The sequence below is a fragment of the Physcomitrium patens genome, chromosome 5 (genome assembly GCF_059467195.1).
Source record: "Physcomitrium patens ecotype Gransden chromosome 5, ASM5946719v1, whole genome shotgun sequence".
In the NCBI taxonomy this organism is placed as follows: Eukaryota; Viridiplantae; Streptophyta; class Bryopsida; order Funariales; family Funariaceae; genus Physcomitrium; species Physcomitrium patens.
In genome coordinates, this window is record NC_143414.1 from 20,856,956 (window position 1) to 20,881,794 (window position 24,839).

The 24,839-nt window shown below is 35.8% G+C and overlaps 2 protein-coding genes across 6 annotated transcripts; both read left to right on the top strand.

Annotated features, from left to right (window-relative positions):
* The first annotated feature begins 4,817 nt into the window (after positions 1-4,817).
* LOC112282947 (uncharacterized) lies at positions 4,818-10,854 on the top strand. 2 transcript variants are annotated; one of them, XM_024521170.3, is made up of 11 exons: positions 4,818-5,299; positions 5,778-5,978; positions 6,469-6,642; positions 7,181-7,255; positions 7,541-7,902; positions 8,023-8,133; positions 8,304-8,800; positions 9,193-9,361; positions 9,696-9,935; positions 10,152-10,286; positions 10,434-10,854. In XM_024521170.3, the coding sequence occupies exons 1-11, from the start codon at positions 5,170-5,172 to the stop codon at positions 10,560-10,562; spliced, it is 2,223 nt and encodes a 740-aa protein (XP_024376938.1). In that variant the 5' UTR covers positions 4,818-5,169; the 3' UTR covers positions 10,563-10,854. The 2 variants fall into 2 exon arrangements, with proteins under 2 accessions (XP_024376938.1, XP_024376939.1); XM_024521171.3 differs by lacking the exon at positions 6,469-6,642 and having other exon boundaries at positions 4,871-5,299.
* Positions 10,855-12,132: 1,278 nt separating this feature from the next.
* On the top strand, positions 12,133-22,200 carry LOC112282946 (uncharacterized). 4 transcript variants are annotated; one of them, XM_024521167.3, is made up of 32 exons: positions 12,133-12,550; positions 13,254-13,397; positions 13,550-13,705; positions 14,109-14,270; positions 14,344-14,462; positions 14,642-14,689; positions 14,825-14,989; positions 15,091-15,287; positions 15,419-15,559; positions 15,666-15,810; positions 16,178-16,334; positions 16,560-16,642; positions 16,855-16,944; positions 17,180-17,223; positions 17,392-17,458; positions 17,690-17,775; positions 18,045-18,105; positions 18,242-18,337; positions 18,693-18,761; positions 18,960-19,004; positions 19,118-19,213; positions 19,307-19,381; positions 19,568-19,661; positions 19,828-19,907; positions 20,048-20,110; positions 20,338-20,475; positions 20,617-20,705; positions 20,908-20,989; positions 21,099-21,182; positions 21,294-21,368; positions 21,544-21,671; positions 21,804-22,200. In XM_024521167.3, the coding sequence occupies exons 1-32, from the start codon at positions 12,526-12,528 to the stop codon at positions 21,922-21,924; spliced, it is 3,225 nt and encodes a 1,074-aa protein (XP_024376935.1). In that variant the 5' UTR covers positions 12,133-12,525; the 3' UTR covers positions 21,925-22,200. The 4 variants fall into 4 exon arrangements, with proteins under 4 accessions (XP_024376935.1, XP_073389997.1, XP_024376936.1 ...); XM_073533896.2 differs by having other exon boundaries at positions 12,168-12,550; positions 13,251-13,397; XM_024521168.3 differs by lacking the exon at positions 12,133-12,550 and having other exon boundaries at positions 13,265-13,407.
* Positions 22,201-24,839: the final 2,639 nt, after the last annotated feature.

Consider the following 24,839-nt stretch of genomic DNA (forward strand, 5'->3'; position numbering starts at 1 on the left):
CCTTATACATGAGTTTTGAGCAGAAGCCATAGTAAATACAATACATGCAAAGAATAGATGCTTTACAAGTACAATCACAACCATGACTTGACAAGAAACTTGAAGTAGGAGAAACCTTGTGTTTTATACATGATAACTTTTAAATTTATTATGTATGCAAATAAATCAAATTATATGAGGTCCAAACTTGATACAAAAGATACAAAATGTGTATTTCTTGGATATTGTGAATGTACCAAGGTATATAAATTAATGTGTTTAAATACCAAAAAGATTATCAAAAGTTATGATGTTAAGTTTTTGGAGTATAAAAGTACTTGCAAGCAATTAGATATGTGTCTAAGTAAAAATAATAGTATGTTTGTAGATACATCTATAATTTCAACAAAGAAAGAAGATGATGAAGACAATTAAAGTGGTGGAGATGTGAATCAAGGTAAAAAACCTAAAAAGATGAAAAAAAAAATATAATTTTTAAAACCATTAATGAGAGAAATAAAGATATTGAAGATGATGATGATGAAAGGTGTCATTTTAAAGTGAAAAAAGACAAGATTTAAGAAAAAAATAAATTTGAAAGAAATCATGGAATATATAACAAAGACTCTTCTCCAAATGAAAAGAAATATCTTATGAAAGAAATAAGATTACTTGATAAATGATAGAAGAAGCACATCTTTTTTCAAGTAACTGAAGAATATATCAATGTTGTACTTTTTACTAATTTATTGACTTTATACAATACAATAAATTCTATAGATGCTATAAAATTGATGAAGGCTAGAAAAAAACAGTAAAAATTATTCATATATAATAGAACATGAAAATTGTTTATACTTTTAGTAAATTCATCTTTAATTGGTTGTAAGTGGATACTTAGAATTAAAAAAAATACAATAGGCAATATTGTGAGATGCAAGATAAGATTAATTTTCAAATACTATTAACAAGTTGTTGGTCTTGATTTTAATGAGGTATTTGTTTTTATGGCCAAATCTGCCAATATTAGAATCATTATACCAATTAGGGCAACAATGGACTTAAAGATGTAATAAATAGATGTGAAGACGATTTTCTTAAATAAAGAGTTAAAAAATACTTATATAGATAAACTTTAAGTATTTAAAAAACCAAAAATAAATAAAAAAATAAAAAATAAATACACAATAGCTAATTTGTAAGTTGAAAAAATCATTGTATGATTTCAAGCAATCATCAAAAGCATGGTACTAATGTTTTGACACATTTTTTTATAAATAAAGGATGTATAAAGAATAAAGTTCATCATTTAATATATGTAATGCAATCAAAAAAAAATATTGATTTTTATCATTAATATTAATAATTTATTCATCTTAATTAATATCAAGATGATGGATTGATTAAAGGCAAAGTTAAAAAAAATTAAAAAAATTAAAAAAAAAATAAGATGAGTGATTTGACAAAGCTTAATTATTTTATAAGAATAGAATTTGTGAGAGATTGTATTAAAAAGACTATTATAATAAATCAAAGTAAGTACATTAAGAAAGTATTGAAACAATCCAACATAAAAGAATATAAGTATCATGGATACATACATATAAACAAATAATTACTTATATGATTGGATAAAAGTAGGTAAAAATAGGTTAAATCTATAATATCTTCTATAGAATCTTTCTAGAAGCTTCATAGATACTGCTTTGACTTTATAGGTATCTATAATTAACTTTTTAGATTAGAAATGTAGTCGATAAGTTAGCCATGTGCCACACATGTTGATAGCTTAAAGAACAAGCTAATTATGTTGCCCTTACATAGAAAACTTGCTTTATAAGCTAAGGCATGTGTCTTGCAAAGTCAACATATATTAGAGGTCTTATAGAACATTGCCATCTAGCTCCTAATTAGATAATATATATAGAGGCAAGAGTGAAGCCTTCTTCACTCTTGTCAACTCTTTTCTTTGTTCTAGTTTAGATTTAAGAGTTTCTAGTTTCTTTGTCTTTTGGCAACAGTCATTCTAGTTTTTTTTTAATATACATACTACTTTATTGATATTTTATCACTTTTCTTTTGACACAATTTTTTTAAGTTTATACATCTTCTTTCAATTCATGTCCTTGATAGTAAGTCCATTAAAACAGCTTTGAAGGCCACTTTTTAACTTTATAAATGCTAGAATTGAAGATCAAATATAAGTTATTCTATAATATCACATATTGACAAAGACATTAGATTTGAAAGTCTTTGAATAATAAAAAAGTAGGAGTATCAAAGCAAGTTAAAAAAAAATTAAAAGAATATATTACCATATAGAAGATATTATCTTAAATAATTTATTAATGGTCAAAAGATTGGCTCTTAAGATGTAAAAAGGCCAAATCTATATGTAAGCCTCAAAATTAAGGACTAATAAATAATATCAATAGAATAAAAGATCTATTAGAAAGTATTTATAGATAGATAAGAGTATTAAGTATAGGTTATGGAATATCTTTGTGATAGGTGAGATGCCACAAGATCCTAGATACATAAAGTATATGTTAAAGCATATGCTTGTGGTAAGTGAAATGTCAAAAAATATAATAAGTATATTTTTTGATGAATGTAAAAACCAAAAAATAGAAGTTTTCTATTAGCACATCAACCATTACTTATAAGTAAAGGATATTGGAAGTGAGAGTGACTATATTTTACACTTCTCTTTATCAACAACTTTGATGATATTAAGCATTGATACTTCTAACTTATGTTTCTTCAATATGATATGGACTTCATTATCTTTAGAATTAAGGATCTTAATTGTATTTTGAAAATTAATTATATAAAAAATTAATAAAAATATAAACAGATTTTATACATATATTTTAAATATAAAAAATTACTTCAATAACTAAAATAGCTAATTTAATAAAATTTTAAAATAAACTATATCTATTGTAATATTTTAAGTTTAAATATTTTTTAAAAAATACATTGTGAAAGGACAATATAAATTTTTATAATGTAATAGGACAACAAATGTTTTTACATTGGAAAAGACAACATATATTTTTGCATTGTGAAAAGGTTAATATAGGTTTTTGGTCAATAAGAAGAATTCTTTGTCTCAATTAATTAGTCAATGAGAAAACTTTTTGATGTCTTTGTCATATAACTAGATTTATTTTTATTATATAGATAGTAGAAAGTAATTACTTATTTATAGTTTTTGAAATCATGAACATTTAATCCATAATTTTATTTTATTTTTAAATTTAAAAATAATTTAAAATATCTCTAAGTAATAAAAATTCTTTGTAATATGTTTGTTGAATTTTTATTCCAAAGCTACAAATTTACTTCACAATAAATTTCAAATGAGTTGAAAGATAGATTGTTTATATTCTTTAAGATCAATTTTAATATTCTGGAACTTATAATCAAACAAAATGTAAGTAATATATTCTTTCAAGCACTTCATAAGTACTATTACATTTTTCAGAACCTACTCAGATTAAATTCTAAACATTGATATTTCAAAATACAGAAAGTAATATATTCATTTAATTTAATTTATTATTTTTTTGGTTCTTCTAGATTTTATAAATATCTTTGAAAATATCATAAAATCTTGAAAAATATTATAATTTATATAACTTGATTATTATCATATTTTCTTGAAGAAAATTTAAGAATGAATTAAAATGAATAAAATTTACTAAAATCAAGTAGCTTTTTTTAAAACAGAGTTGATTTATTATCTATTCTTAATTTTAATAAAAAAAATTCTAATAACACCAATGGAAGCTAAAATTTATTTATTCTTATTCTTTACATAATAAGAATTGGTTTTAGAATTATAGGAGTTTTGTCTTTGTAAAGAAAAAAAAAAAAAAAAAAAAAAAAAAAAGAAGAAGAAGAAGAAAGAGGTTTAATCACAAAACAAATAAATGCCTTCAAATCTACTAATTTATCGATACAATGACGTAGATGACATACATATCCTAAATATATAGAATAATATAATGTTAATTATTTACTATTTTTAAATAAAATAATATATTTTTATATTATAAAAATCTATGTCTTTTACTATTATTTGTGTGTTTTATTATTATTATTATTATTATTATTATATTCATTTGTATGTTATCTTATTTTATTGTATACTATAATAAATTATAATGATCATTCCTAAGTTGCTATAGTATTAATATATACTTATATGTTTTTTCAGTTATAACTGAAGTATATAGTTATTGTATTTGATAGTGTAAGCAAAGACTTATCTTACTTTTTGATGTTGAAGAAAATTAGTATTTTTTTTTTGAATACTTGTTCCAATTTCTTAAAAATAAAAATATAATACTTGTACTACAAACCAAAAGTCTATTTAAATGTTAAAGTAATAACATACTCACATCCAAGTATAAACATAAGTGTTGTTAGATACATGTTCAAATTTGATGATGTCCAAGTAACACAAACAAAAATTGGTTTTCCAGTTTATGAAATTTTATTTTTTCTTTCTTAGCTTTTATGTTTAGTATATACTTTGAAAGAATCTACATGGAAGAGACTCAAACAAGGATTCCTTCCTTGCTTCCTTAAAAACACTAACAAAAATTTGTGCCGTTGGGTACAAAAAAATTGTTTACAAATAGTAAACAATTCCCTATTTGTAAACAATTTTTACAAAGATCTCTCTTCTCTGCCCTGCCCTCCGTGTGGGACGACGACTCTGCTCGACTCTCGTCCGAGCTGGGCTCGTCTTCGTCGTCGTCAACTTCAGCTTGACCTGGCCCTTCTTCCTCTTCGTTGTACTGTCCGTTGCCCACACTCTCTCTCTGTTTTATTTGTTGATTTAGGGTTCGCCCCTGCCACTAAACCCCCTCCCCCCCCCCCCCCCTTCCCCTCCAGGTCCCCTCCTCTCGCCTTCACTCCCTATTGCTGCCAGCTTGTCTGTGCTTATTTCAGTAGCTCCTCCTCTTAGTGCATGACTAGTGCGGGATTCTGGTAGCCCTCTGCTCGAACAGCTTTCGATGATACGTGGTTTTTATGGGTTAGAAGCATAGTTTGTTGACTATAGTAAATTTTCGGTGGTCGAATGATGCTGTTGCATTCACAGTTAGGGATTCAGCTGCTCCAGTTCAGCTAGGTGGATAGACGGTGTGAGAGTGGTCGGAAAGGAGCTAAGCAGCAATGCCTCGCAAATGGAGGCAGTCTGATTTCGACGACGACGGTTATGATGATTACGACGAGGAGGACTATTACGAAGAGGAGGAGTACTTGGAGGACAAGGAGCCGACTTCTACCTCTTCAGTCGTGCCTGGTAAGATTTTTGAGTTTCTTCACCATTTTTTCATGACGTGGGAAAACAGACTTGTCCAATTCTTCAGCTGTAGGGTTTGGAACTCTTGATTTCAACTGTTTCTCCTTGCTATTCCTGGTTCCATCTATGATGGTTGTAGATTTCATTTCGTAATTTGATCCTTTTCCCCTTGCCACAGTTCTCTATCTTTTGACTTTTCGTTGCATCCCTTTTTTCCCATTAGTTAAATTCACTATCCTTTGTACCACGTACGAAGCTGATAGAAAGCTGAGTTATGCAACTTCTTTTAATAGTCGTGAAGGAAGCTATAGATTCTGGAATGCACTGTTACTAGAAATTGGAAGCTGATTTCACTGTTTTTTTCAACCTGTGTCTGGATATATCGGATTAAATCATATCACCGTGGGTATATCGCCAAATGCTACATGTATGTGCCATCACTAATTTTCTGATTTGGTTGCCTGTTGAGATTTATCAGGACAATCTCAGAGCTTTACATCTACAACGCAGCCTACCGCAACTGAAGTCAATGAGCCTGAGACGGAGGAAGGTTTATGGGCTTGTCCGGTGTGCACTTTTGATAATTCATTAGATAGTTTGACTTGCGACATTTGTGATACTCCACGCGAAGATCTCAGCGAAAAAGTCAGCGACCCGTCAACATCCTCGAAAGAGAAAGGTGTTGCGTCATATCATTTTACATGCTTCTATTTTAAGTCCGCTTACTCAGCATTCAGTGTTTCTTATGGTTGAGGTAAAATACTGTTGAGTCAATGCAGCAAAGCATTTAATGAATATGTGGGCTCGGGCACTAGCACGGATGTGTAGAGTAACGCTAATTTAACAGTACTTGAGTAGGTTACGCGGCTGGACTTGATTAAGCTTCGGTAATGGAATTATGGTCTTTGAATGTTTGAATCATGTGTGTGCACTACTACTTGCCCCCTCTCAGTTAAATCAACAAATTGAGCGTATCTTTTATCACAGAGGGATTTTGGTGACTGAGAAGTCTATTTTGTTGATCTCTGCTGACATATAGAAGATGTGCAATCTACCAGTTTTTTCCATATCGAAGCATTTTTTCCATATTAGTCACGTTAAGATTAGGGTTTAGGAATATAATTTTAGGAGCGATGAAGGAATGACTGAGATGCTCTTGCTGTTTGCAGCGTATGTTGTTACTGAGGTCCAGCGAGTTTCACCTCTTGCAAAAGCCCTTTTTAACCCGCTGCCAGGAACCAAATCTGACCAAGCAACGGCTTCTCTTAGAAGTAATATGCCGGTTTTATATCAGAAATCTTGGGGCAAAGTTGCTGACTCTTCATCGTTTAGTTCCAAAATAGGTGAGGGTGTATTGCTTGGTACTAATGTACTCTAATTCAATGTGTCACAATGAAGTTGAGCGTCCATATCATGCTGGTAAAAAGATGATCTTTTAAAGAATGTGCCAAGCCGCTTTTCGCCAAACATCAATATTGGAACCTACAGTGTGCTGAAGTATGTATGGTTTGGTTGCATAATCTGAGAATTTGAAATTTGCATATATCTTCCAGCTGTTAGCAAATTGTAGTTCAGGTATGGATGTTTGGTTGCCGTTATTTCATCTCGATCAAAATTAGAGTAAACATTGTATCCCTTATTCATTTTTTGAAAAGTTATGTCTTAAAAAGTTGTTTGAGTATGCTTCAGTAATCGTGGATTTGTTCAAAATCCTCACATGGTGTTTTTCCTTATGTGTTCCCTTTCTTGGAACCTAGAATTGAGGTGCATGTATTTTAGTTTGTAATGTGCTTTTGGATCCGGCAGTGCTTTATCTTTAGATGCGATTTTTTTATCATTTTTAAGATTCATGGTTAACAGATCGATTGATTATACGTGCAGTGCCATTTAAATTTGATACTCCTTCTCCAGACGAAAAAAATTTAGCGGCTCGTGGGCTTAAAAAATCACCTATCAGTAAGCGTTTATCTTTTCTTCTCTGTTACCTGCTCTCATTCATTGGATGGATAGACATTCTTCGCGTACTGTTGTGTGGATATTCTTTCCGTGATTAACCTCTTTTTGGTGCATTTGATTAAACCAGTTTGAAACGTTTTATGTTTCTTTTTCTGCCGATTTTATTTCTTTGGCTTGTCCACATACAATCTATGGTATTGCAGTCTGAATCATCCCTTTTTAATGTGTTTCCTCTAATGTATGACTTTTTTGCTCACAACATATGATCAACTTGCATGTAAGCAGGAGTTGCCCAAAGTCCAGATGACATATTGAATGGCGCCAGAAGTAGCATGGCCAAAGCTGGGACCTCGAAATCGATCAGTTCAGCAGTCTCCAAACTGAATGTACCAGGATTATCTCAAAGTTCTGGAGCTAGTACAAGTGAAAGTCATGTGGGAAACGGTAGCTCTTCTGCTCCAGAAGGTGAACTGGCTGATGCTTTGAAACAAATGAACGTTGGTGGCGATTACATGGAATCGAAAAGCAGAGAGAATGCTGATGCTTCAACCAGCACTTATGGATTGTCACTTGAATCTTATGAACCTGAACCGTGGATGTTAAAGGATGCCAACAAAGACTCGAGACAGCTTCTTCATCTCATTGTGGTGAGTAGGTTCCCATATCTGACTGTTTTCTGATCTTTTGGTTCAAACTTAAGTTTCACCCTTGTGTAGTATTTATACGATTTCGTTCTTTATAGCTTAAGCATGATCTACTGAGTGTAGGTTGGACATGTCGACGCTGGAAAGTCTACTCTCATGGGCCGTATTCTACATCTTCTTGGTCGAGTTTCTCAGAAAGAAATGCATAAGAATGAAAAGGAGTCAAAGCAACAGGTGCGGTCCTAGTCTCATCATATTTTTTACGCCAGCTCTGAATTTGCATTTGTCTTTGTATATCTACCAGTTGTAACTCTTCGGCACTTTGACTTGTAGAATTTTCATGTGACATTTCACGTAATGGTTAATCCTAACTTCAATTCCAATCATGCTTTAATGATTACCAGGGTAAAGGTTCATTTGCATATGCATTTGTCCTAGATGAGGGTGCAGAAGAACGTGCACGTGGGGTAACAATGACAGTGGCTGTTGCTCATTTTGAAACGCCTAAACTACGCGTAGTGCTTCTAGATGCTCCAGGTCACAGGGATTTTGTTCCCAACATGATATCTGGGGCATCTCAAGCAGATGCTGCGATTCTTGTGGTGGATGCCTCGATCGGGGCTTTTGAAGCAGGTTTGGAGGGAGAGGGTCAAGGCAGAGGACAAACAAGAGAACATGCTCAATTAGTGAGAAGTTTGGGTGTGGAACAGCTGATTGTAGCTGTAAACAAATTGGATGCTGTTGATTTCTCTAAGGAAAGGTTTGATTTTATCAGGGGTACACTTCAACCTTTCCTGAAGCAATGTGGGTTTAAGGACGGATCGTTGCAGTGGGTTCCTGTAAGTGCGAGTGAGGGTCAGAATTTAACAATGGCATCAACAGAATCAGCATTGAAAGCATGGTTTGTAAATCCTTCTATCATCCTAACTAGGCATGTTATTAACTTACAATGTCTTCAGAAAGAAATGGAGATGGTTTGAATTTAGAAGGTTCCCTGACCTTTTTTATTTGTGGATCCGTCTTGAACAATTGTCCACTTTTGAAGTTTGATTCGTTAACATGTTTGTTGGGCCCGCATGCGCCTCAAATGTGTTGAGGTTAGATATAAAAGATGCAAACAGCTTTTGACTCATGCAAGCACTGATATTGTTCTTCTTTGTTTTGTTTTTGTTTTTGTTTTTGTTTTTTTGTTTTGTTTTGTTTTGTTTTGTTTTGTTTTTTTTTTTTTTCCTTCAAGTGCTCCAAGGTGCTCTATGTGCTAATACTAAATTGAGGCAAATTTGTGTTTGTCAGGTACAACGGTCCTTGCTTAATAGAGCTGGTAGACTCATTAAAGCCTCCTCCAAGGCTTGTGGCCAGACCTTTGCGCCTTACTATTGCCGAAGTAATGAAAACTCGTACTCTTGGACCTAGTGCATTTGGTGGCAAGCTTGAGAGTGGCGCAATTCACAGTGGCACCAAGGTTCGTAATCTTGATTTATAGACTCCGGACCTATTACACCTGCAGATTTGTCGTTAGTAGTGAACCTGCTGTTTCTGATTTTATGTATTTGGTTGGGACGAATCGGGAAGACGCTTGCAATGTCCTTATAACGCTACCTGTTTGTCATAGCAGTCCGGACTGCTATTCTTGTTATAGCTGCTGTTCTGAAGTGGCATATTACTTTTCCTTTTCCAATTCCATTGTGTTGGCAGTATGGTCCCAACGATGTTTCTTCTGGATCCAAACTATTGTTATATGTCGTAACAAGACATTGCAGTTTCAGTAGTTAATGGGTCTACCGTGGATAGGACAGGTTCGAGTGATGCCAAGCGGAGAAATTGCTACTGTGAAGAGCATAGAGTTGCAGGGACAGCAATTGAAAACTGCAAGGGCTGGAGAAGGAGTAGATGTGGGGCTTAATGGCATTGATCCTGGTATGTTAGCTCCAGGAGGTGTGGTTTGTCATCCTGACTACCCGGTACCTGTAGCTACCCGGTTTGAGGTCCAACTTCTTACTTTGGACATCAGGACTCCAATTCTTAAGGGCTCGCAGGTTCGTTCCGCGTGGAAGTCTAGCTCTCCTCTCAATTTTATAATGGCCGCCGGTTTAGTCTATTGCTCTATCATCCTCTATGTTGTGGTTTGATGGTATTTGAAGGGGAAGTTCATGTGCAGTTGGAGTTGGTATGTGCTGTGTTATGAAATTTCTCTTGTTTTGAGTGTGAATCCCAGTGCGCGACGTTACCTAATGACTGTTGATAGTATACAGGTGATTTTGCATGTCCATCATGCACGACAGCCCGCAAGGGTGGATCAGCTTGTATCCTTGTTGGACCCTAAGAAAGGGACAGTCTTGAGGCAGCGTCCTCGGCATTTGACTGCCAATCAGAGTGCTATTGTTGTGGTACGATATGTTTTTTTCACCGGGGAAGGTTCATTGTGGTCTAGGTGGTATATTGGAAGCTACTGATTACTTTGATTTCCTCCAAATGTAAGACTCGAAAGTATTCCCTTGTGGTTGAGGCTGACTGCCGTTGTTGATGTCCTGCAGATAGTACCTGACGAGGGAGTGTGCATTGAAAAGTACAGCGATTTTCGAGCTCTAGGGCGGATAGCCTTGAGAGAGGGAGGTAAAACCATAGCTGTTGGTATAGTCACGGACATACTCGAAAGGAAATAATGCCATGCAACTGCTTTCCCTGTACAGCAAGCTCATCATCTTATTCACTAATAATGAAGTGCATGTTTTTCAGACTATACTATGAGCAGCAGAAAGGTTGATTTGTCACGTTTAAGAGTTGTAGCACATTTACGTAAAGTTTAGAGGGTGATTAAATTCTGTGAAGTAGCATGTTAACAGTAAATGTTATTCACTTCTTTGCAAGGGAACTAATGATTCTTATGGTCATTTAAACTGGGCTTGAAGGTCCTAAACGCATTCAGAACAATCAAACATAGTTATTGCTGATGAATTCGCTGGTGCTCTTCATCGCCCCTCTTTCTTCCCAGTTGTGCACACTGTGGCAGCAATTGTTAATTCTCGTCTCTGTCTTTCTTGCTTTTTTGTGTGCTTTTCTTCTAACTCTGTCTACTTTTGCTCCTTTCTTTAATTTGTAGCAACTTTCATTCTCTAATGGATTTGTGCATACTTTTCCTATCATGATGTGCTGTATGAAAATCTGATCAATCACGGTACCATCTTCTTAGCATTGCGGATTCTAAAGTAAATGCGTAGTCAATTCATGTGCTCACAGTACTCGTGAGTAAAGAGAAGACTCGAAATTGGACCCAGCTACCGAACAGAATACACTTGTGGCTCACAATGTAGACTTGAATTCGTGGCACTGCCGCGTTCTGTCTCTCTCTTTCCGATCCTTGCTCTCCTTGGGAAGAGAGAGAACCACAAGCGCCTTTCATAAAATACGTTCCGTTGGTTCTCACCCTTTTTTAAAGCTGGGGGAAGGGTGTAACAACCCTGGTTGTGATTCCTGAATGAAGCTACTGCACGCGGTTATAATACATGACAGCTCAACAGCTTCGCAATTGCCCATGCCATGAATTGTTTTCGTCATGGGATTAATTGTAACTGATCCTGTGATACGAGCTGGAGTACTTTCCCTACGATTACACGATTCTGGAGCAGTGCAAGTGGTCGTAATGATGTAATCTCCAAGAAGATTAATGTGGAAGCTGGTGAAGAGAAGTACCGGCCGAATTTGAAATCGGATTGGGGGTTTTCCATCCTTCGAACCTAGGATTAAGGCAAATTTTAAAACAGCCTTTTACGAACTAATTACAACTACATCATCTGCTACTCCATTCCAAATATGTGCCTCGAGGCTCTCGCTTCCTCCGCAATAGTGGGCTGTAGCATCCTTTCATACACAACATCCAATCAAGGTAACGGAATTTATATGTAATCAATGCGCACATCACATGTTTCCCTAGGCTTGGGCAATCTACTGTAGTCAAAATGGGAGATTTTGGATTTATCCGCCAGTATGAATTCCAAGGGAAATGGGAGCATAGCTACTTAGTCTTGCCATCTCTTTCTTTCAAGTTCCAGCAAAAGTGCACACCTTTTATGTGCTATAATGAAGATAAAATGAAAACTTTATTACCACATAATTTAGTAACAGTAACTATTGTATCAAGAATGCCATGAGTGGGTGATACAGTCTGTGTCAGAAACGAGAAATTAACGATGAAGTTGGTGAGAGAAAGTGAGGAGAATATGAAGAGGATAAACATAGCCAGGTGGGGGGGGTGGCAGAGGCCGAGAAGCATGGCGGAGGAGTGAGTCGTCCTCGTCCTCGACCTCGTCCTCCTCGGCGATGGGGTTTTCCTCGTTGCGTCGCCTCGTCTCTCCAATCGGTCTCGGCATTCAAGGCTGCTCGCGTTGTCTTCTAGATTCATCGGGCCATCTGTGCTGTCCTGCACTGCCGCTAATCATCCTATTTTCTGGGTCCCTTTTGAATCTATTGCAGGCAGTATATTTGTGTATATGGATCTCCTGCCACCTCGTACCGTCCCTGCGCTAGGCTCCTGCTCCTGCTCCTCCTCGACTTTCTCCCTCTAAGCTCTGAATTTTCTCGTTTCTCCTTCGACGGTAGTGGGTTGGACATTGTTTGTTCGTTTCAGCCATGCAGGGCCACCCATCTATTTGCGGTACTGTAGTCAAAACTAGTTTGTTTGAATTTCGTGGTGTTGTTGAATTTTGCTGTGTATCTTATGAGAATTTGGTGGAGTGTGAGGTATGTGTGAATTTTGTTTTTTGAGTCATAACCCCGGTGGTTGGCTTTGCGGCTTGAGAAGTGGAAAATTTAGGTTTCACGATTCTAAGTGGAAAGATCGGTTTGGGATTCGGGTTGTAGGTTGGTAGTAATGAGATATATTGGGTAAGAACTTCGTTGGGAGTTATGCGACACTGTTTGGGTGGTAACAGCGTCCGGAAACACGTCTCCCAAACAACTAGTATTGTGAATTGTTGGCTACTTGTGATGCAATGCTGTTTTTTGGGGATGGAGATGTAATTCATGAATCTCGTGCATATATCCTTTCTGCCTGATTTGGTTTTCAGTATTCAAATACCTATTCAAATTTTGTATGAGATTTGGGTTACAATTGCGAACATTTTCGTGTCCACTAGGTGAGATGAGTAGTGACATGGTTTAGACCGGGGACCCTGCGTTCTGTAGGCTTCGCGATAAGAAATGTCTGGCGATTGAAATCTAAATTTAATCTGACTTATCTGGTGCTTCTGAAATAATATACGGCTTCTGAAATAATATACGGCTTCTGAGTGGACCAAGTTATAATAGTGGAAAGTTTTGATATATATTTTTACGGATATGGGTTTGTGGTGTAGCAGTGTACGCATTGGGGCGAGGAGATCTAGGACAGTTGGGTATCGGAGATTACTCTGATCACCCTACCCCTACTTCTCTATCAACCTTGGTCGGCAAGGACATTGTACATATTGCAGCTTCAGATTACCATACCGCATTTCTTACTGGTGAAGTTCGGTAGTATCCCTTGAACTTTACAGTAATTTTGATCTTTAGTAGCTTGTAATGTTCTGTGACGCTGATGATAGAGACCAGCATTACGAAAGATGTTAGATTTTCTACGGTTATTTAGTTCGCATTGGTGTTCTGTGTGAACCAGATGAGGGGGAGGTTTATACGACCGGGAGCAATGATGCAGGTCAATTGGGAGTTCGAGGTATGGAGGAACAGGTGGTCCCCATACGGGTTGCCGCCCTAGACACGCACATGGTGACGCACATAGCGTGTGGATTTAAGCATACTGTAGCCGTCACAGGTTCGATTGAACGCTTTTGGCCTAGTGTGAAGTGAAGTTTTAGTATAGTATGTGTTCGATTGGTGTCATTAATCCTATTCCGAGTCTCTTATCGTGATGTTGAGGATCCATCTCGATTGATCTCACGTCCCTGTCTTGTTTAGCCAATTGTACATAGGAAACCATGCTATTGCTCAGAATACATATCCAAAATTTGGATTTTTACGAAGAAGTTCGAGGAAATGGGCCGATAGAATTCCTCTGCGGATTCTTTAGCTCTATGACATAGTTCATTGCAGAATTGTGCTTCCATTCTAGAAAGCGTTGTTTTTACGGAATTGATGTGGTGGTACAGGGCTCTGTGGTCTTTTACCAAACCTTCATTCTGATTAATTTTGTTGTTATTTTTTTTCTTGTCACAAAGAGACTGGTGCGCTAGCGTCCTGGGGAGGAGATGAATATGGACAACTGGGATTCGATTCAGGAAATATTGTTGATGGGGTACAGCCTCGTATCGTGAAAGGATCACGCGATCTGCACTTTTCTCGTGTGGCAGCTGGTGGTTACCACACTCTAGCTCTTACAGGTGCTTTTCTACCCTCTAGAAGTTTTTCATAACTTTGCGTCTTAAAAGGCTTGCTGACCACATTGTCAAACAGGTAGCGGGGATGTCTATTCCTTCGGAGACGGCAGTTCTGGTGCTTTGGGACATGGGAACTTGGATGGTTGTAGTACACCCTCGCTTGTGAAGAGCCTATGGGGTCTGGGTGTCACTCAGGTAATAATTTGACGTGCGGAAAACCTGGTGTTAGAGGTTATGCTGATCTTTGATTCTAAGCTTGACCTGAATTTAGTGCAGACTAACGACTGTGTTGGTTGGCCAGCTGTGCATGCTGCTTGTGTAATGCCTGCAAACGTTTCTTCATGGCTTCTTATTTTTGGGAATCGAGTTTGCAGATTGCTTGTGGTGAGAACCACAGTGCGGCTTTGACTGTAGATGGGAAGGTAAGTGGAAGATCTTTCTTTCATCTTTACTAATTTCCAGTTGCTAATAATATAATATAGTTTTTTGAAATTAACTCTGATTTATTAACAATTTTACTAATGTGCCTTTGTTTATGTTTTGATGTAACCCTTCAGGTGTTCACATGGGGTCGAGGAAAGTATGGTCAACTTGGACACGGTAGCACTCAGAACATAAAACTTCCTGTGGCAGTGAAAGCATTGGTAGATCATGATGTGATTCAAATCGCATGCGGAGGGGATCACACACTGGCCATCACTAGTGATGGTCGGCTGTTCAGCGTAAGCTTCGCTCTAACTTTCTTTGTTTTTACATGTTTTTGTGTGAAATATGTACTTGTGTGCCAAATAGAAATCATACTTCATGTAACTATTGTTGTCAGTGGGGACATGGTTTATGGGGGCAAACCGGCCATGGTACCAAAGAAGATGTCCTAAGCCCGAAACAAGTACACCAACTTGAAGGAAGGGTTCTGGTACAAGTATCGGCGGGTGCTCGTCATACTGTTGTGTTGTTAGACCGAGGAGAAGTGTATGGTTGGGGTGATTGTGAGCAAAGGCAACTTGGAACATGTGACAGGTGTGACTTCTCGACTTATGGTCACATATGCGTTTCTCTTTGTCGTTGTGAATGTGTCCTAATGAACACTAGTTGCAACTTACTCACTCTCTAATGCATAACACTTACTTGAATAGCACTTCAATCTGCAGCGAAATTCAATTCTCTCCAAAGTTGCTTTTCAGCGTTGAGGATGGCAAACGACCACTCTTTGCAGTGGCAGGTGGGGAACACACGATGGTTGTTTGTGAACACATAATGGAACACCAACAGGGACATTTAGGAATTGAGAGGTGCGCTTCAGTTTTACACATCTTGATTTCCTTTTCAATTTGAATTGACTTGAGATTCCATGTATATAGCGCCATATACATTGGTGATGCTATTTGTTTCTCGCAGACAACTACTTGATACATCCAGTGAAAGTAGTTTGGTTGAGGGATCTGCAACCAAGCCATGTTTACCTGGGGGAAAGGACGTGGACAACAGACATGGCAGCGGGCTTAGGCCAATGAAATTGCCATCACTCTTGCAGATTGTTCAGGTGAACTCCTTGGTTCTTTCGTTTTCACAAAAATTTAGTGAGTCTCTTTCTATTAACGTGCCTATCATTCAGCTGCAACTTTGAATCTTTTTCGTTGCAGGCTTGTACTGCGTAAAGTCCTCTTTCTTACCTTTTGGTTTGTTCGGTAGAGCTCTTTATATTGTCACTCTACCGATAGTTGGACTTCTGCCTGCCCTGAACCCAATATCCTCTAGGGAAACCCTCACCTGGAGCATTCTGAGTTGACAATGAACTTCGTATAGTTAAAGTTAATACTGAATACTTTTCATTTCTGAGGTCTTGTTTTTTCTAAGCAAGGTAATGGTATTATACATCTGTATGACCCTCTGCGCATAACATTGTGTAGAATGTAGCAGCCTCTTCACGAGCGATTCCAGTTTTAGCTCATGCCCTGGAGGACATCTTCTCTTCCGTCAGATTCCTCATTGTGGTATTTACACAAAAAATCTCAAGAAATATTAATGGAGATGAAAATCAGATCATTGATCGTGTTCATAGTAGAGGTACAATTTATTCCAGCATTATCATATGCTATGTAATTGTTGCGCAAATGAAAGTTGTGGAAGGCAGCGAGGATGGTGTTTCCAACGGGAATTTAGTTGTCTTTTATGGATCCCTTATGGTGAACCTTGTTTTATATGTATTAGCACCATGTTTTCTTGCTCGAAAACTCAAGTTTTTAGAGGTACATTCCCTTTCTCTTAAAGGATTTTTTGCATGGTGTACAGGCGAAGATAGCGAAGGTCCAGGTCTAGACTTGGAACTCGTGCAAGCTATCTACCACGGTGTCTTGCAGCTTTTAAATCCAGAGGTAGCAGCTTTTAAGTTTTCCATGTGTTTTAGTTTCTGTCACCAGAATTGCAGACATTGTTGACCATTATTTTTGGGTTTAGAAAGAAGAGTTAGCTTCACTCGGCTTAGTATTATGTCGTTTGTGCTAATTTACATGCAAGTATCATGTTAAATACTTGGGTCGTGAATGTTTAGAGTCTTTCCATGACAAGTTTCTCCTTGATTGAGCAGATCGTGAGAAAGCTTGGTGAGGCTATGGTACGCTTATTCCAGGGTATAGAGAAGTACATGGATGAAGTGCCAGAATCATTGTGGGAAAAGGTAATCAATTGCAGAGCTTGCTGCTATTGCTACTAATCGCAAAGTTCGTGCTTCATTCATCTTACACTTGTCATGTGCTGAATCACTGTTGCTCATGCAGGACAACAGTAACTGTTCACAGCTGACAATTACTTATGTCCCCATGTGAATTAGGTTGTTGAACTGGTATCCATCTTGTGTTGCAGTTGGATGCATGAGTTTAGAGTATGCTCCGCTGATTTTAAAATGGTCGCAGGTACTGCTCATTGGTCTACAATGTCCTCTCATTGGAGAGAACGGGTGAGTATTTTTCTGCACGGCCTCATTGATTGCTACAGGAATAAGTGCGTCTCTATAATATCTAGTGCCATGCATATAGCTTCTGGGCATAGGACGTATATTTAATTGCTTATTGATTTGTACGATTTTTGTCCGTCTGATTGGTTCATTCCTTATGTTCTTCTACAGTCCTGGGGATATGATATCGGTCCATTTGTTTTCGATCTTTCACCGGATCTCTGCTTCTGCTAAAAGAGTAAGATTGACCATTCTTAACCTAGAAATGAACCACATGTGGTACTTGAGCATTTGACAAGTGGGATATGGAAGAACTTACGTCAGACATTTTAAAAGTGCTTTACCTATGTTAGCAAAAAGATGTTCTAGGTTCAATTTTCTATTTTCAAATTCAGCCACCTTCTTGAGGTGGTCGTCTGCACAAGCTTCTCCTGTATCTAATGGTGTGATTATTACCTCTCCCTTACAGAAAATGTGTAAGTGGTTACGAACTTATCCAAAAGACATTTTTGGAGGGCGTTTTGTGCGGGGTATTCATAGATTTATTTCAAACAGGTGAGGAAACCTATGCACATTGCAGCGATTTTCCATTTTGCTGATGTGGATGGTATTTTGACGTATATCTTTCACCGACTAAAGGATGTAATAAACCTCCATAGAAAGGCTTGTACAGGGAATCATCAGAACATCATCAGAACATCATCAGAACATCATCAGAACATCATCAGAACAGTTACTACATCGTCTGTTACATAATTTTCAACTCAATTTAAAAAAAGAAGCAGAGAGTTAGTTCAGCGATTTTTTCTGTTTTGTCCTGCCAGAGAAACCCAATTATCGAGCAGTCGTGAAGGCATTCATTCAGACGTACTAGGCTCTCTTAAGGTAATTCACCAAGAGTTTGTGTGGTACTTCTTTGGCTGATCCCTGAGTCGTTTCATTTTTCTAGGTTATGCTCATCTTAATTTTGTACAATAGTGATGCATTAAAGCGCAAATTGTTTTTTGGTTTTTGGTTGTAGGCGCTCTCGATACTATATGAAGCTGATAGCAAGGAAGTCTTGGTTCCATATTCTGACTTTTATAACACTTCAATTAGCAATCACGCGAGTTTAGAGGTAAGTAGGTATTTGTGATGGTTACAGCGGTATCCTTGACGAATGAAAATTTCTGTGAATACGTTTGCTTTTTTCTTTTTTTTCTTTTTTATCGCTTTTGAGGTTTTTTCTTTGTTTTCTGAGCCGTATATCCTAATTTGTGTTAGTGGACACTTCTATTTCTTTGTCATGGTTTTGCATAGGTGCCAGAATAGCTGCATGCATTATGGACTACCTCTAATCTACTCTAATTGGATTAGACATTAAAGTTCCTTCATAAGTATGTTCCACGTCAATTAAAAATCCTACGCATTGAAGTGATTTTGTGAAGTAGATCAGGATACATTGAGATTTAATTCTTGTTTGGTTCACTCAGGATGATTACTACCGTTGGAGCAATGTTAAATTCGCTAATAATGATGTACCGATAGTTGCATTTTGCCAGGTATTTCTGTTGCTTTGGTTTGGGAGATGTGCAATTTTGCCTTAAATGAGAAGAAACTATCTAGATCAAGATTTCTTTTGTCGGAGAGGGTAGGAGATTTGCGTTGCAGTAAGCATTTGATGATATTATGGGTTCTGGAATTTTTATTATGTTTGGATCGCGATCAAAGCTAGTGACATCAGTTATGTGCAAGTGCAGTTTCCATTTATATTGACTCCTGTTGCGAAGAGCAAAATTCTACAGGTGAGGCCATACTAGAATATGTTGCTAATTGTATTCAGTATTGATACGATGGTTGAAGTTTATACTTTAGCTTCAACGAGGAAAACAAATTAACTTTTTCTTTGTAATTTCAGTTGGAGGCAAATATACAGAAGACCAATCAGTTGCGACTTTCCGTCATGACGCAGCTGTTTAGTGCAGAGCTGCAGAACCCGTTTCTAATCCTCACTGTATGTAACCTTCCAATCCTTTCGGAACCACTACCCATTTATTGTGATTAGTGTGGACTTCAGATCACGTTGTAATTTCTGTCAATTTTGTAGGTCCGCCGCAGCTCCTTGGTTGCAGACACTTTGCGGCAATTAGAATATGAGGATGACTTGAAGAAGCCTCTGAAGGTGTCTGCTTCTATTCCTCCATCTGTTTCATTTATTCTTGTTCGAAGTAATCTTGTTTAGGAATTTTGGTGGTGCCCCGGCACAGGTGCATCTTGAAAATTCAGGAGTAGATGGGTTTAAGTAGGCTGTGGCGTTGCCGTTTGTCACGAGTTAAAACGCATAATACACTTTTCAAGAATGTCCCAGGTTATATTTGAGGGAGAAGCTGGTGTAGACGAAGGAGGCGTTACCAAGGAATTTTTTCAGCTGCTGATTCGAGAACTCTTTAACGTTGGTTATGGTAAGACTTAATAAAATTATTCTTAATAGATTTGGATGGTTCATTTGATGCTGTTTAAGACCTGGTGTTAACACGGCACTAACCATCCACTATCTATATCAGACTCTGAGTTTGTAGTTATGAAGTGGTTCTTTACACGACTTTCGTATGTTGTGCGATTTTGTAGGAATGTTCACATATAATGAAGATACTCGTCATTTTTGGTTCAATCGCGATTCAATGGAAACTAAACATGAGTTTAGACTGGTAAGTATACTTTGACTCAGCTCTTGCATATGCTCATTGCTACAAGTATTAACACTTGTATTATTTTTTAGTCAATTGGCTGCAGAAAATGTTTTAGTCACATTTGATAGGTGAAGCTGAAAGGAATGGTGATAAGGCAGGTGGGGAACATTCTAGGCCTAGCTATTTATAACGGAGTCATTCTGGATATTCACTTCCCGAAGGTATGGACCTTGTCCTTTTATAGGTAATTTACACGACTGGTTCTGTGTTCAATGTGATGAATTTAGACAATCTTGTAATGTTGTACGTAATGAGTCATGATCTTTTTGGCAGAATTCGATTCTGAAGTATTTCGAAAAGCCTTAGTTCACATAGTTGGGTACTAGTCCTAGTCATGTAGTTGTTCAATTTTGAAAACTGATACATCTGCCCTGTGGTGAGATTTCAGGCGGTTTACAAGAAGCTCTTAAGAGAAAGTGTCTCCCTCAAGGATCTTAGGGACTTGGAACCTCAGATAGCAAAGGGGCTTGAAGAGCTATTCGTATATCAAGGAGATGTTGAATCCACTTTTTGTCAAAATTTTCAGGTACCCGTGGATGTTTTCTGTAGAATGGAAATTATCAAATCACTTTATTTCGATATTCAAATTGATTTTCAAATGGCATCATCCGGGGTAATATTGAGATTTCATTTAGCAAGAGTAATGACTGACATGTTCATACTACAGATCACATATGAATATTTCGGTGAAATGAAGATTTATGATCTTGTTGAAGACGGTGGAAACATAACTGTAACTAATGATAACAGAGAAAGGTACTGAAATGTTAATTTTGATATGTCGAAATTTATGTGGTTGTTCTCTTTGTGTAGGATGCGTAGTGCGTATGCGTACATTTCCATCAAAAATTACTCACGTCTTAGATCTATGTTGGATTTTTCGATCACTTGATCGCTACTTTCTTGCGATGGCAACTCTGGCACATCTTTTCACTGTGTTTGGTGTTACTTATGTCAGATATGTCAGCCTCTATGTCAAATATTTACTGGAAGATTCAATTCGAGAACAGTTTGACGCCTTCTTGGAAGGTTTCTATCAGGTCCATTTTCTATCCTTTGTAATTTTTCATAGGAAATCAATGTTCTGAACTTCATACTTTGCATTTTTGACTAGTTAAAATTATTGGTTTACATAAGGTGTTTTTGCAGGTTTGTATAGGACCAGCATTAAGTCTTTTCCGTCACGAAGAACTGGAGCTTCTTATCTGTGGACTACCTCACTTTGACTTTGATGTGAGTGCCATCTTGATTTCTTGCATTGAATTGCTATGAAACTAGATACGTTTATGTTGTTCCTTAGCAGATTATCTGCATAAACTGATTCACTGATTCATGGACTTTCAGGCACTTGAGCGTGTGACTAAATACGAGAACGGCTACACGAAGGATAGCCAAGTTATCAAATGGTTTTGGGAGGTGGTGAGTGGCACCAAGCTATGTGGTGAAATCTATTGTTTCATCTGACATCAAGGGTTTTGAGGAGAGAGACCATTTTTTAGGTCAAACGGATCGTTAGTAATGACTTATCCTAGTATGCTATGAGCAAACGAGGAGTTGAAACTAATGCAATTGACCTATTTGTTTGTGCTGGTAGGTAAAAAGCATGTCTTTGGATGAGAAAAAGCAACTTCTTTTTTTCACGACAGGGAATGACCGTGCACCAGTTGGAGGCCTCGCCACCTTGAAGTTCATCATCACACGTAATGGTGATGATACTGATAGGTACTTATAGAACCTTCAGTTGATTTTAAAGGTTTATAAAATATTTATGTTTCTGTGGTATGAACTTGTAAGTCTTGGTTCTCTGGATATTACTGGTACTCATCTTTTTTAACTCTGACATCGTGGCTGCAGGTTACCCACTGCGCACACTTGCTTCAATGTTCTGATGGTACCCAATTATAGCTCTAAATCCAAACTAGAAAACAGACTCAAGCTCGCGATTGCGAATTCCACCGGGTTTGGTCTGCAATAGTGTTTTCATTGCTCATAGCTTCTCTTCGCCATGGATGAAAGGTTATTAGTCTAGAAGTACTTGTGTTTGATTTTACAGACGCTAGGCAGATACAGTTGAATAGTTGTAGTTATCATGTTTTAGGTCATTGTAAGCTCAAGTTACCCCCAGAGGATGTGGATTTTGAGTTGGACCTACTGGAAGAAGGTAGGGTAATTGTGGTTTACGGACATTCCATGTTCAGGCACTCATGTTAATGTCAAAAACCTACAATGAAAGGTCGTCATCAAATTTTTATTCTGATGTTCAAAAGAGAGTACCGAAGGTTGTATTGGAGGGAAAAATGTACAAAAATGCAAATAAAAGTCTGGGATTCACGTGTATAGCGAACGTGTAATGTCATGGTTCCTGGGAATGTAACAAGCGGAAAAAAATTGAAAGGTTTGTTTTTATGTAGGAAAGTTTGTTTAAATATTTTAATATTAATGATAATGTTATTGATTTTACTAATTTTTTATTCGCTTGTTTAATTTAGTGAAGTTTAAAGTTTTAATATTCTCTGAATTCACATGATAATCAGTAAAGGTTGAATGTACTTCAATAGTTCTAATTGTAATTTCAAATTTCTAAAATGATTAGAATTTTAGAGAAAAGTTGATAAACAATAACACAATCTTTTCTCCTATGGTTTAAATGATATTATTTAATTACATTCCAAGATTGCAAATAGTTATATATGAGGACTCAACTTCATTGAAAAACATGAACCATAAGAGGTGTATAAAATATAATATGACAAATCAAAACTATATAGGTTAATGGTTAATTGAACTTTTGCATTTCATATTTATTTATATTTTTACATGAGTAGATGATTTTTTTATAAGATTAAGTATAACTAGTAAATACTATATATTAACAATAATATTTTATTGTTTGTAGAAATTTCAATTTTTAAAATTTAACAAAAAACAAAAAACAAACAAAAAACAAACAAATTATATATACTTTCTTCTAAGATTTGCTTTATTCAAAAATTTAATGCTTCATAAGAAAGATGATGTTTTTGCATTAATTTTTAAACAATTGTTTTTCATAAAACTTCTACAATAAAAGTATTTTATTTGTGCTTAAAGGGTCTAAATACCTAGAAGCCTTCTTCAAAAGACAAGAATATAAATCTTTTATATGTCCAATGTTTAGTGAAGAATAAATCTTCTTTAAAAGCGTTGAGCTTTTAATATAGTATAAAGTAAAAAGAGGTATGTAGTAAGCTAATGTTTTCAAAAGTGTACCACTAAGTATGGAAACTTGAATTTTGAATCTACCAATTATGATATAATAGAATTATTAAAAAAGGTCTTAATGGATATTGAAACAAGTATTGAATACAATATCAGAATTTAATGTCTACAATATCAGAATATACAAATATCAATACATTCATTCTGATATTGAATGTAGTTATTAAAAAATCTGTATTAACTACAAGTATTTAATGTTTTAGAGAGTGTAGTTTGGTCTCTTACCCCAAATCTCAAATAGAGCACAATAACATAGAACAATCTATTTCTATTAGATTTATTTTGATGAAATTATCTCTTAAGAATAAGAAAACCGTATTTTTAGTAGACAATGAAAACAAAGTGGCAAGATTTTACAAAATTGTTAGATTGGTTCCAAAATCAAAGCCTACAAAAAAAAATAAGCACTTTGTGTAGAATTCTTCTACAGTCCAATCAGTGATTTGACCTTTGATCTTATTCCTTATTCATAAGTTACTTGTGAAGAACTTATAATATATTTTGCAAAACTTACTAGGAAGTTAATTCAAAGTAATATTTCCTCTACAAACCTTGTACTAAGGAAACAGGATGTATTCCTGGATTAAGATTTTTTCTGTAATTAGTCAAAATATTGGTCCAATTCCATTTCCATAAGAAAGATATGTTCATTTGGCTTATATACCACAAAGACATCTTGATTAATTCTTAGAGGAACAAAATTGGCCTTCATATTAATATTCACCGTGCTTTATATTATTTCTAAAAGCTAAAATCAATTCTCTACAAATTTTGATATTTTCATGAAACTTGTCCTATCTAAAATTGGGCTACCTCAATGTTATACAAATTAATTCCTAATCCTTGGAATTGGCATACTTTGAAATTTATTTTATTTTATTTTATTTTATTTTTAAATATAATATACTATCTATAAGATAATAAGGTAAATTAATTTTTATTATATTATATTTATTATTATTAGTTTTTTTTTTGAAAGGTAACAATTGAATACAAAAAACCTTCATAAATTGTTTTTAAAAGTTTCAAAGAACTATAAAGTATTTTGTAGAATAATCTTTATAAGATTAGAATTTTTAACATAGGTATCATAGGTTTACATGATAACACTTAGTACAATAACAATGCATATTTTAAGATATTAAACTAATATATTCTTTACTTCTAGCTTTAAAATAAAAAAACATGGTTATTAAATCAAATAACTAGATAGAAAGTAATAGCCATGTTTTTAAGACATAAGTTTATTTTTTTAAGTATTATTTATATCATAGAATACAATTATATGTATATATGTTTAAAATTTTGATGATTAAATTATTTTATTCAAGTTAAAATTATTTTAAAATATGACACAATTATTCATTACCTCAACAGGGTGAACTTGAGGTTACACCTCTCACGTCTCAGTCAAACACCTGATTGTTCATTCCCATTAAGCTTCAGTAGAAAGGTGAAAGCTGACAAGTGAAGGAAGAAGAATACATTACATTGAGCACCATGATTGCAACACCATGTTTCACCAAAACCTACATATTTGGTCACTTGGGTCATGACACAATGTATCCAAAAAAATCCAACATTGCAAAGGTTGCAGATCTTGAGTTTTATATTCACATCTTTTTGGCATAA

What these genes read in the sequence shown, in the direction of transcription:
- LOC112282946 (XM_073533896.2), top strand. Translation starts at nt 12,526, where the DNA reads ATGCAGGGCCACCCATCTATTTGCG. An exon ending in CCACACTCTAGCTCTTACAG is followed by an intron (nt 14,271 to 14,343) that starts GTGCTTTTCTAC and finishes ATTGTCAAACAG; the next exon opens with GTAGCGGGGATGTCTATTCC. An exon ending in TACCTCACTTTGACTTTGAT is followed by an intron (nt 21,183 to 21,293) that starts GTGAGTGCCATC and finishes ATGGACTTTCAG; the next exon opens with GCACTTGAGCGTGTGACTAA.
- LOC112282947 (XM_024521170.3), top strand. Translation starts at nt 5,170, where the DNA reads ATGCCTCGCAAATGGAGGCAGTCTGATTTCGACGACGACGGTTATGAT. An exon ending in GCTTAAAAAATCACCTATCA is followed by an intron (nt 7,256 to 7,540) that starts GTAAGCGTTTAT and finishes GCATGTAAGCAG; the next exon opens with GAGTTGCCCAAAGTCCAGAT. An exon ending in CAATTCACAGTGGCACCAAG is followed by an intron (nt 9,362 to 9,695) that starts GTTCGTAATCTT and finishes TGGATAGGACAG; the next exon opens with GTTCGAGTGATGCCAAGCGG.